General features: G+C 43.3%; 1 protein-coding gene across 1 annotated transcript in view; it reads left to right on the forward strand.

The window, feature by feature from the left end:
* Positions 1-274: 274 nt before the first annotated feature.
* RNF144A (ring finger protein 144A) overlaps positions 275-13,147 on the forward strand; it is a 28,950-nt gene continuing 16,077 nt past the window's right edge. The window contains exon 1 of the mRNA XM_032214141.1: positions 275-415. Within this exon, the coding sequence (XP_032070032.1) occupies positions 281-415 (135 nt within the window). The 5' untranslated portion in view covers positions 275-280. The remainder of the gene's footprint in view (positions 416-13,147) is intronic.

Here is a 13,147-nt window from a genome sequence, read left to right on the forward strand (position 1 = left end):
ATGGGATATAATAAAATGAGTGTGTTAACTTCATCAAAGTATATTTTGCCTTTAAAAAAAGGGGGGATTATTATTTTGGCAGTACCAAATCTGGAAACCCAAGAATGACAAATAAAAGGATGTTGATAGGGCTATCTATGACCTTCATGCTGCTCATGTCTGCTTGAAAAAAATTGTTTGGACAACACTTTACTATATTCAGAATAACGGAAATGTGAAATTGTGACAGATTTTTCAAAAATTGATATACTCTTCCCTTCCCTTTTCAGATTATTCTGCAATGACTACAGCCAGATACAGACCTACTTGGGATTTGGTGCTTGATCCTCTTGTGTTGTGCAAACTCTGCCTTGGGGAGTTTCCTGTGGAGCAGATGACAACAATAGCACAATGCCAATGCATCTTCTGTACACTGGTTAGTGAACGTCAAAGAATTCTGTGGCCCACCTCCATATAAACTGCCATCCAAGTCATCAAGAGTCACGTTTGTATATCCGTAGGCAAAATTGTAATATAGGTAGTCCTCAACTTATGACCACAATTCATGTTGCTAAGAGACATTTGTTAAGTGAGTTTCACCCTGTGCTACGGGTTTTCTTGCCACATTTGTTAAGTGAATCACTGCGATTGTTAAATTAGTAACACAGTTGTTACGTGAATCTTGTTTCCCCATTGGTGTCAGCGTTCCACGTATCATGTAGAATTAAATCAGAGTCCAAGGCAAAATGATCCTTAAAGTTCCAGTTTAATAAATCAGACATCTTAGCACATCTGTGTAAATCCCAATTCTGGAAATTGCATCAGAATCCCACCCAGTGAAAAGTTCATGATCTTGTCCCCACACCCACAAATCCATCACATGGTCCAATCTTCTTCTTCCACGCTGGTGTTCTCCACCCAGCTGCTTCCGGTCAGGTGTAAAAGTGCGGAGACGAAAGATGACCTTGGCTTCTAGTAAAGAATGACAACAATGCATTCCACAATCCTACTCCCTGTCTATTCCCCCCTCCCATCAACTATACTAATGAAACAGCATAATGAAATAAGAGAAAATGTGGCAGGCCAAAATTCTAAAAGGAATATAATTGCAGGCCTGACCATTGGCTTTGCTTGTCAGAAGGTCACAAACCGGGATTGCATCACCCCGGGACATTGCAACCGTCATAAATATGAACCAGTTGCCAAGCATCTGAATTTTGATCAGGTGCTGCATATGGTCATAAGTATGAAAAATGGTCATGTTACTTATTTCAGTGCCTTCATATGGCCACTATATGAATAAGTTGAGGATTACCTGTACTGTAGTTGGAGGAGCAGCATTTATGATGAGCACATACATTTTTATACATCTTTAGACAACTATAAGTGCTATATTATCCTGGACATAGGCTATATATTTCCTATATATATATATACTTTTGTTCTGTTGTATTTGTGCTGATAAATAAATAAAGGGAGACTAGGATAGATCTATTTCAAGCTATTTAGCTCTCATCAGCTAGCCATACCCTTGCTGGGAATCGAACCTGGGCTACATTACATACTAGGCAGACATCTTAGCCATTAGGCCACAGGCTCTTATCCGTTATACTTTTGTTCATCTCTAGACAAACAAATTAGAAAAGAGAATGAGGATTCTATCTAGGGAGGACCCCAAACTTTGTCATTGGTCAGGTTTATTAAGTCTACACTGGGAAGATAGGATTTAAATAAAAAAACATTTTTTCTAGAACATGTTTCAAGCTTTTTGGCAGCATTACCTAAGCAGTTTGTACAATCACACTCCTTGTTTTTTTAAAAAAACTGGTACTGGAACAAGGAAGGGCGATTTTTACAGCTGGGGAAGAGAACATATTTCATTGTTATTTGCTGTTTTATTTTTTAAGTTCCTGAAGATCGAAGCAGGTTAGGCAGTAAAATCAAGAAGTTAGAGAAATCAAGAAGGGTGGGAGGCAATATTGGGGCCATGTTTTATTCTTTGGGGCATTGTTCGAGAGGCATATTTTAAATTTACAGTTGCATTAAACATACTATAAGCTTAATTCCTTTGCTTTCTTTCATTTCCCACCAAAGTCAGCGCAATTTTTTTTCTTCAGTTACACGACCTAAGGAGATGAAATCTGGAAAATATGATCCCACAGAGTCCTCTTAGTGAAGGGTTTTTGTCTCTTTAATGCATTTTATTTTTGTCTGGATGTTTCTTCTTTTCATTCTCTTAAAAATGCTACGCTCGAAATATTATCTGTGAAAGAGTAAATTTTAAAAAGCACACTGGATAAGAAGAACAAAATATAAATTGAGGTAGATGCCATTAAATTATACATCTCTTATGCTAATCTGAGAACGTCTACCAATTATTTTTAAAGTTTGGGTAATCAGTTGAACAATCAAAAGTCATTACTTACTATAAACAAGAAAAGATTGATGTTATTTACCTCCAGGAAATACATAATTCTCCTAAGGCTAATACTGAAAGCTTCCTGGATCAGATACCAATGTTTAGTTCTAGGTTTTTCTAAACATGGAAGAATACCAGTTGTAATATCACCTAGTTTTCAGTGCGTTGCCAAGAAATACCTTTCTTACACAAGGCCTTAAGCCTTTTCCATCACGGCACTTGCCCTTTGGAACACCATCCCCTTCCAAGATTAGATTGGCCTCATCCATGATAACCTTTCAGAAGTCCCTTAAGACCTGGCTGTTCACCAGGTTAGATGTGTCTGTGAGATATTGTTAATCGTTGTGTAGTCTTTAGTCCTCTCTGAGCGTGTGTCAGGACCTCTCCATTAGGTAATTAGGAAAGAAGACCACGAGACTCCATGAATAGAAATCAAGTGTACTTTTACTAATTATAAATGATTAAAGGCATAGCGAAGCGAAGTCTGATTATTTAGGCGCGAAAGCGATGGATATATAGAATAGCCCATTCCCCACCCCTTGGCATCACAGTTACAGTCCAATCATAATTCTCCCAAGTGTCAGGTGTGAGATAACTTTGAAAGGCATCACCAAGATGGAATATCGGTGCCATTAGCCTTGGCGGGAACCTCCTCCGCATGCGTAGTCCAACAGGCAGCTGAGCTCCAGAAACTTCCTCCAGCACAATTAGTAACCCCACCCAAATACCATGTCCCCCCTCCCCGTTTCATGGCAGCCGAAGCAACAGCAAAGCAGAGGCTGACAGCGTGGTTGTTTCTTTGCAGGCCAAGCTCAGAGAGCACCCAGGACTCTACAGTTCAACCACGAGCACCCTGTTTCCCTGAAAATAAGACCTCCCTGGATATTAAGCCAAATTGGGCATTTGAGGGCATGCGCTAAAATAAGCCCTCCCGTGAAAATATTGTAACACAGCAGCAGCCATGCGGTGACTACGCTTGCCGCCTCCTGCACCACAAAAATAATAAGACCTCCCAGAAAATAAGGCCAAGCGCTTATATCGCGGGTGGAAAAAAAAAAAGACCCTGTCTTATTTTGGGGGAAACATGTTACATACGTGGTTGTAGTTATCGAGTCACAATTATAATGGAACCTGCCGATTAGGTCAGAATTTGGGACCGTGTTAAATGAACCGCCTCAAGTAATAACCCGCCATCCCTGATTTCTCCAGTGCATTTGTTAAACCAGTCATGTCAAACTGGTGGCCCACGGGCTGGATGCGTCCCATGCAGGACACAGCCACCCCGGCTCCGCAAAGGCGAAAAATGTTGTGATAGGTCACGATATGTTCACATGACACGATTGAGTTTGATACCATTCGTGTGTTAAATGAATGCATGGGTCGTTAAGTGGAGCTTAAGGGTGGGGAGATTCTGGGGGGGCTTAGTTCAGGTACAAGCCCACCTGCTTCAGGCCTCTCGAGGCCTCCCCCCCCCGAGATGCCCCATGCTCCACTTCCCGCCCCTTGAGTGCCTTGCAATGCCAGCCACCGCACAGATATTTTGTCTTGCCAATGAGAAACAACAGGGATGCCTGCCTTTCCTAATTCTGCCCCTGCCATTCCTCCTGCCAAGGGAACTCTGCCTTTCTGGGGGCAAAATAAAAGTGTCTTGGAGCTGGTTGCTGATCAGCTTGGGAGCATTGAGAGGCTGCAAAGTTCTTCTGCCAGGCCTGGATAAAAGGTGACAGTTTCAGGACGAGCTTCCGAAAAAAAAATTTCCCTGCTTCTCCAAATCTTCCCTCTCTTCTAGAAAGCCACATTTGTTCAACAAACAATTTTCTTTTAAAAGAAGAAGCTGGGAAGGACAGACTTATCGATTTCCCCAATCCCACCCCAATTAACAATAGCAATAGCAGTTAGACTTATATACCGCTTCATAGGGCTTTCAGCCCTCTCTAAGCGGTTTACAGAGTCAGCATATCGCCCCCACAATCTGGGTCCTCATTTCACCCACCTCGGAAGGATGGAAGGCTGAGTCAACCTTGAGCCGGTGAGATTAGAACCGCTGAACTGCAGATAACAGTCAGCTGAAGTGGCCTGCAGGACTGCACTCTACCCACTGCGCCACCTCGGCTCCTAGGTGCCAAAACTAAACTCTTCCACCCTCTGCTGTCTAATCTTTATCCCGTACCTTGATTTCAGGTTGGAGAGTAGCGGAAGCAAGAAAGCAAGGACAGAAAATCTTTCTGCAGCTTTTCTCCTTAAACTGGACCGGGGGGGGGGGGGGGCAGGAATCTCCAAAAGTTAGCCAACTAACCAAATGGATAACGCCGGGTCTTTGCAAGTTATAGGTGTCTGTCTGACTGCCAATAGCGCCCGGCTGGGACTCAAATGGCCACAATATAGACTGCCCTCTAAACTAGTCAGATAAAGTTAAAGCTTGCAAAGTCCCAATGTCCTCCATTCTGTTGCACAAATTTCTAGTTGGCTAACTTTTGAAGCTGAATTTTTTTTCCCCCCCTTCCAGGTCAAGAGGGGGAAAAAAAACTACAGAAAGGTGCTAGTCGTCACCTACAAAGCCCTTCATGGTATTGGATCTGGGTACTTGAGAGACCGCCTACTGCCAATTACCTCCACTAGACCAATTAGATCCCACAGACTAGGCCTCCTCCGAATTCCATCAGCCGGCCAGTGTCGACTGGTGACTACCCGGAGGAGGGCCTTCTCTGTGGCTGCTCCGACCCTCTGGAACGAACTCCCCGTGGAGATTCGTACCCTCACCACCCTCCAGGCCTTCCGCATAGCCCTTAAGACCTGGCTGTTCCGACAGGCCTGGGGCTAAAGACTTGCAGCCCCACTTCGAATGGTATGATTGTTGTGCTTTTTTTTTTTTTAACTGTGTATGGTCTTTATGTTTTGTAACTTTGTTTGTTTTTCCCCTCCCTTGAGTTGTGAGCCGCCCTGAGTCCCTTTCAGGGAAAAGGGCGGCATACAAATAAAGTAAAATGAAAAAAAAAAAAGAAAGATTTTCTCTCCCTGCTTGGAATCATAAGAGACTTGAATGTGTTCCTCCGAATTAAAGAAATTTTTTTTTTTGAGTGAACGTGAATCACCCAGCCTTGACCTCTTAGCATAATAGACTCCATAGAGTTACTTGGGGGAGGGAATGTAACATCACAGAAGATGCGTATAAAAAAGAAGCGGTATAAAAAAATTAAAGTTGTGCAAAAGCAATGTTGAATGGGAAAAAATTAGTTCCCTATTCAACCATACTGCGAGGCATAAGCCATTTTCTGTCAATCATCTCACAAGGAAGTTGGGGAAGATAAAACGCGTCACACATCCCTCATTCAATAACCAAGAAAGGAAACCCCCAACTCCATTTGTTTAGAGCAGGGATAGTCAACCTTTTTATACCTACCGCCGAGGTGGCGCAGTGGTTAGGGTGCAGTACTGCAGGCCACTTCAGCTGACTGTTATCTGCAGTTCAGCGGTTCAAATCTCACCGGCTCAAGGTTGACTCAGCCTTCCATCCTTCCGAGGTGGGTGAAATGAGGACCTGGATTGTTGTTGGGGGCAATATGCTGACTCTGTAATCTGCTTAGAGAGGGCTGAAAACCCTATGAAGCGGTATATAAGTCTAACTGCTATTGCTATTGCTATTTGGTATCTCTGTTAGCAGTCAAATCTTCTAACTGCCCACCGTTTCCACAGTAAATGGTGATTTATAAAGTAGGGAAGTAACTTTACTTTATAAAATGTATAAAGCAGAGTTACAGCAAACCCCTCCCGCCCACCACGAAAACTGGAATGCCCACTCGTGGGCGGTAGGGACCAGGTTGAATACCATTGGTTTAGAGTAAAGGTACTTTTACTGGATATGAAGTGAAAACAGCAAAAGTAAAGCAAGATCTGAGGCTAAATGGCACGAGGTGGTGCAGTGGTTAAATCCAGCACTGCAGGCTACTTCAGCTGACTGCAGTTCGGCTGTTCAAATCTCACCGGCTCAAGGTTGACTCAGCCTTCCATCCTTCCGAGGTGGGTAGAATGAGGACCCAGATTGTTGTTGGGGGCAATATGCTGACTCTGTAAACCACTTAGAGAGGACTGAAAGCCCTATGAAGCGGTATATAAGTCTAACTGCTATTGCTATATCAAAAGTTTACCCAAATCCCTCCCCCCAACAACCCTGAGCTACATGGCCAATCTCCAGCCCCCAAGGTGTGTCATGTGGGGTGCATCTTCAGCTGGGCTCATCCAGCTGGTATGCTGAGATGGTTGGCCTTGACCAAACCCAAACACAAGCCTTCAGCATGCACAGAAGATGGTGAGAACAAACCTCCCTCTTTCGCGATCTCTCCACCAGCACGATTCCCTTCCCAAATACTGAAAAACCCCACCCTCCCCGTTACTACGGCAGCCGATAGCCAGCAAGCAGTATAGAGGCTGACACAACCTCCTATTCCCACATGTACTTTCTTTCTTCTTCTTTTTTGACTGTCAACTATACTTTATTTTTTTCTTGATAATTTTATTTTATTTGAAACACATAAGCACATCAACAAAAACAAACACATAACTTAAAAACAACATAGGAACAATGTTCCATCATATATCATACCGCAGTTCCGAATCGGTTTCTTTGCAGTTAGTGTTTTCCCCTACTATACCTTTCTATCTTGCGTTCATAATCTCCTTATTCGTTATCCATTTTTATCTACATTTCTTTATTTATTTAAACTTAGTTACTTATGACCAGATATTATTTACCTATATTATGCTTTATATCTTTACTGTCATTTATTCTCTTACATACAGTTATAGGTATACATTCACATAATTATTCTTTTTCTTTGCCATTCTTATATTATTATTATTCCATTTTCACATGTACTTTCTTGAGTATTTTTCATGGAAGGTGATGCGATAGATAAGAACAGGACAGGCATATATGTTTATATGAGCCTGTCTAAAAGCTGCATTTTGAAAGTCTGTGTTTGTGTTTTTTGGCATTTATGTGTTTTGGCATTTGTGTTTTTTATCATTTATTCATTGATTTGGGGAGTGGTGTTAATTAACCTGCCTGCCTGTCTTAGCAAAAATATCCCCACACGTGTGAAAGAAAAGAAAAAAGAAGATAAAGCAAATTACACGATCTTCTTAGGCAGAGAAGTGAAAGACAATTTGTTAAACAACTGCCTGCAGCTCTGACATCTGGGCTTCAAAGAATGACATGCCAGAGAACAGGAAATCCATCTGGATTAAACGCATAAATGTGTTGAGAGCAACAGCGATGGGGAAACATGCGGGGCTTGAACTGTATCCATCCAATTTAAAAAAAGGGGGGGGGGGTTGCTTCAGTATTATTTATAGCGGAAGTCACGAATTGGTTTCAAGCACAGAATCTTTGCCCTCATCTAGTAAGGGAGCCACATGCTGGGCCAGTGTTTCTCAATCTTGGCAGCTTTAAGAGGCGTGGACTTCAACTCCCAGAATTCCCCACGCCTCTTAAAGCCGCCGACGCCGAGAAACACTGCACTGGGATAGCCAGGCAGTCCCCCCCCTCCCTCCCAGAAGTATCTAGATTAGTGTTTCTCAACCTTGGCAACTTGAAGATGTCCGGACTTCAACTCCCAGAATTCCCCAGCCAGGGAATTCTGGGAGTTGAAGTCCGGACATCTTCAAGTTGCCAAGGTTGAGAAACACTGTCCTAGCCACTGTTTGTCAGAAGAAATACAGAACCTGTGAAGTGTGAAATAATTCTAATTCTTTATGAGGTAGTCACCCTGCTCATTCTTTCCATCTCTTAGATAAAACAAATGGCAGCTGAACATTCAGGGATAGCTATGAGATGCTTATTCCCCTTGCAGCTTCTAACTAGGTTCATATATGCTGTTGCCCCCTGGCATAGTCAAATGACCTTTCTTTACTGCAGAGTCAGCAGCGGGAGGCAAGAAAGCATTCTGGTGTCACCTAGGCAACCATTGCAGGGATTTGCATTGAATAAGTCCATCTCCCTCCACCATCTCCCCAGTTATTTTGAAGTATTTTCCAAATATTAGCAATGAAAATAAGAATTACGGTTAGGCATATTTTCTCCCGACTCTTCCTGTTTCTGTAAAAAAAAAAATTGGCTTCGGACAACTGCAACAATGATTATAATCAATCTGTTTATGTGTTTAGTACAATTTAAGCACAGATGGAACGTCAGGGGTGCCAGGTTTGACAAATTGCATAGGATCTGATTTGCATTGATTGCTACACGTGTCTTAAGTGGTTCCTGTAAGAAAATTGCTCTGGAGTGACCATATGTGGCCAAACATACTATATGCTTTTTTTTTTCTTCGTATCACACAAAAACTCAATTACAAACTGGTTGTCCTCTATTTTCTTTCTCTTTTTTTTGATCTACCATCTGCTGTCAGCCCAAATTGCTGATTTGTTTTTAACTGCCACGTTGCATTAATTTAGTGCAAAGTATACTTCTGGTCATAAGATTTGGGGGCAAGGGGGGGGAATTGTAAATAAATCCTCTTTACGGATTATTCCAAACAGAAATAAATATTACAGCCTAACTTGGCCTCTGGAAAACAAACCATAAATGGTGGTTTACAGTTTTGTCAGTGGAAGTGGCGCGCGTTTGCACCGAGAGCCGTGATGGCGGACCTATGGCACCCGTGCCACAGGTGGCACACAGAGCCATTTCTGCAGGCACGCGAGCCATCGCCCAGGTCAGTTCCACTGTGCATGCGTGCACGCCTCCCGCAGCCCAGCTAATTTTTGGGACACTGCTGGGAAAAGCGCACCATGTGCGGGGGGGAGCAGCCCCCCACATGCTGTTTTTGATTCTAAGAGGCTTCAGTGAAGCCTGCTAGCACCAAAATGGGGTGTGGGGTCTGTGGAGGGGCAGAGGGAGCATGGAGGTTCACGCATGCATGGGGGGGGTGCTGCGAGGAGGCAATGAATTATGGGTGTCAATACGCATGAGCATAGCAATAGCAATAGCAGTTAGACTTATATACCGCTTCATAGGGCTTTCAGCCCTCTCTAAGCGGTTTACAGAGTCAGCATATTGCCCCCAACAACAATCTGGGTCCTCATTTCACCCACCTCGGAAGGATGGAAGGCTGAGTCAACCCTGAGCCGGTGAGATTTGAACCGCCAAACTGCCGAACTAGCAGTCAGCTAAAGTAGCCTCCAGTGCTGCACACTAACCACTGCGCCACCTCGGCATGCTATCACGCTCTCACACATACGCTTTTGGCACCTGAGGGAAAAATGGTTCGCCATCACTGACCTTGAACTTCCTAATCTTTCTCCTCTCCACCCTTTCCAGAGAGCTGAAGTTGATTCTACCTTGACATAGTGATACAGAAACATCTGTCCTGGGACATTTTTAAAATTAAGATAATTTGGATCCTCCCCTCACTGACTTTGTATAGAACTGCATATATGCATATATGAGAGTTACTCAACGCTGTCATGGTTCTTAGCCCATGGGGTGAGAACAAGGGTGGGTTCCTGCCAGTTCTAACCTCTTCTATAGAAGAGGTTCCACAAATCTACAGTGCCATTTAGAACCGGCTCCAACTCCCTCCCCCTCCGCCTGTCCGCACATCATCAAGATGAAGAGCGAGAGGAGGAATTCTGGGAGTTGAAGTCCACAAGTCTTAAAGCTGCCAAGTTTGAACTCCCCTGGGGTTCTTTTTTCTAAAGGGTATGGGGAACAAGGGTCTTGTAACTTGACAGCTTTAAGACTTGGGTGCTTCAAATGCCAGTTTCTGAGCCAACATTTTGGTTGCTAAGCAAGAGCGTTGTTACGTGAGTTTCACCACATTTTACAAGTTGGCCACGCTCGCCCAGTCACATGACTGCCAAGCCACTCCCACCCGGTCACATGGCCGGCAAGCCACTCCCACAAAGCAGGCCACGCCTACAGAAGAGGTTGTAAAAAATGTTGAAACCTACCACTGGGTGAGAACTGTAGTATGTGTGAAGCTTTCAAGGCTGCTTTCCTTTAGGGAGGCAGACAATGACAAATATAAAAAATTCACTCCCTTGGCAATATTTGGAAAGCCATTATAAAAACCTCTTAAAGAATAGTCTAATTCTCACATTAGCACAATAGTGTCACTTTGAAACTGGAAGTAGATTGTGGTTGACTTTATTCTGGAACAATATCGACAATATCGGCCCACCATAGAAAGTGGGCTCACATCAGGGGTGGGTTTCAACTGGTTCGCGGCGGTCCCCGCGAACCGGTTGGTCGGCGAACCCGGAAGTAAGTAACTTCCGGGAACGGAGAAGGGCCCACCCACCCGCCCGCGCTCCTTACCGGTCTTTGAAGGCTTCTGTGCTTCCACGCAGGCGTATGGCACATACAGCACCTGCGCGATTCTCCGCGAGCAGCTGGATGGCACATACAGCGCCTGCACGAGTCTCCGCGAGCAGCTGGAGCATCGCGCAGGCGCTAAGACGCATGCGTGAACTGCGCACGTGCACGAGGACGCCGCCGGCCCCGTTCCAACCGAACCGGTTGGAATGGGATTAGCAACCCACCACTGGCTCACATACTGCATTACAGTATGGTATGCTGGTTTAACAGCTGCGGATCAGAAGGCACTACAGAGAGGGATCAATTCGGCACAAGAAACCATTGGTTGCCCTCTGACACCACTGGATGACATCGCCAGGTATCGCTGCTTTAGCAGAGTAAGGAAGATACTCAGAGATGATTCACACCCTGATCAGTGTCTCTTTGCACTTCGACCATCAGGCAGAAGACATCAAAGTATAGCCAGCCGAACAAACAGGTTTAAAGATAGTTTATATCCTTGGGCTGTGATATTTTTAAATACAACCACAATCACTCCATGCACACTCTAGTTTTTTTTTTCTTTTTCTTTCTTTTATCGTTTCTGTTATAATTTTGCACCAGTGAAGTTAAAACCAATTTTGTTGTATTTAAGTACAATGACAATAAAGATTATACTTATACTATACTTATATAGTGGGTCATTTTTGATGTTTCCTGCCGGATTCAGATCCTGCTTTAAAGGACATGAACCACTTTGAGATTGTGGATTAAAATTCATGAGCATTTGCAGGAAGCGGTCTTTTCAGAGGACAATAATTATCAAACACGGTTGATCAATTAGTGTATTCCTAAACAATTAACATACAAAACCTTGCTTTCTGCGTATTCCCTCGTGGCAATGAATGGAAATGGAGGAGGGGACGGATTGTCTGCAGAGCACAGGCTGTTCTTGGCGCCTTCGTTTTCTCTTATGATTTATCTCTCAGCCTGCTCCAGGCTTATTCTGATTTACACCGTAGAGCCAAGGGTAAACCACCTTTTCCAGGCCAAGGGGTGATTTGGCATTATGGTGGAATGGATCTAGGGGGATTGGCATTTGTATGGTGTTGAAACGACAGCAAGAATCCTAAACTGGATTGAATGTTAAATTACAATTAATTCATTGAAATGAATGGGGAAAAAAGTGAATCGATAAAATACACTGTACTTAGTTTTTCCCTTCTCTCAAATTGCAACTTACAATTTGGTTATATTTTTAGAGCAGTGTTTCTCAACCTTGGCAACTTGAAGATGTCTGGACTTCAACTCCCAGAATTCTGGGAGTTAAAGTCCAGACATCTTCAAGTAGCCAAGGTTGAGAAACACTGTTTTAGAGGCTTAGGAATCTAAATAAGTATTACACATTGTGCACATTTTCTCTAAGGCTGCTATGCCTATTGTGTTTTAGATGAAAGCTGCCAGTTGATGATGGAAGAATGGGGCCAACATGGGTAGTTTCTCCTTCACCCTTACCTAAAATTATAAGAATGAATGTCTGAATCAGATGCAGGCATTCTTAAGTGAGTTCTTCAAATACAGCTTAAAAGTCGAGAAGCATATTTTCTAAATATTTTCAGCAACACTATCGTCAACAGCCGTAAAAACTGGCCCATAATCCCATCTAGTTTCTCAACTGTTCATCTCTCCATCTACATCCAAGAGCCGAGGTGGCGCAGTGGTTAAATGCAGCACTGGGCTACTTCAGCTGACTGCAGTTCTGCAGTTCGGCTGTTCAAATCTCACCGGCTCAGGGTTGACTCAGCCTTCCATCCTTCCGAGGTGGGTAAAATGAGGACCCGGATTGTTGTTGGGGGCGATATGCTGACTCTGTAAACCGCTTAGAGAGGGCTGAAAGCACCAAGAAGCGGTATATAAGTCTAACTGCTATTGCTATAAGTTGTTTCTTGGAAGCCGTGAAATATTTTACTTTTAACAAGTGCATTTCCACACAGAAAATGCTATTCAGTTGTACAGACAATAAATCTGATCAAGTGATCCAGTTTGAAATCCAGTACAGCTCTTGTGAGAAGAGAAAAAAACTCTTTTGCCATCCATCCCCTACAGATTATGCCACTGCATTCGATCATGTGGTGACGCTTGCAAGAAATTTCTTCTGTCCAGCCAGTACAATGATTAGCATAGTACTGAGGTTGCATGAATGAAACAATGACTTGTCTGCTGTGGGGTTAGGCAGAATTTTGCAGTTTTCTTATTGTATTGAGCTGTACTATTTCTGGGATAGAGAACATAAAGAGAAGATGGACTGAGAGTTCTTTTAACTTGATCATGTTTCCCCATTCTTTGGATTTGTGACTTGTAAACTCATCCTTACAAGTGATAGAAAACATGTACAACTAATCCATTCTTTGATCTCTTGACTAGGATAGCAGCTACCAGTTTTTTTTCTTGATTCA

Source organism: Thamnophis elegans, chromosome 3, assembly GCF_009769535.1.
Source record: "Thamnophis elegans isolate rThaEle1 chromosome 3, rThaEle1.pri, whole genome shotgun sequence".
NCBI classification, from domain to species: Eukaryota; Metazoa; Chordata; class Lepidosauria; order Squamata; family Colubridae; genus Thamnophis; species Thamnophis elegans.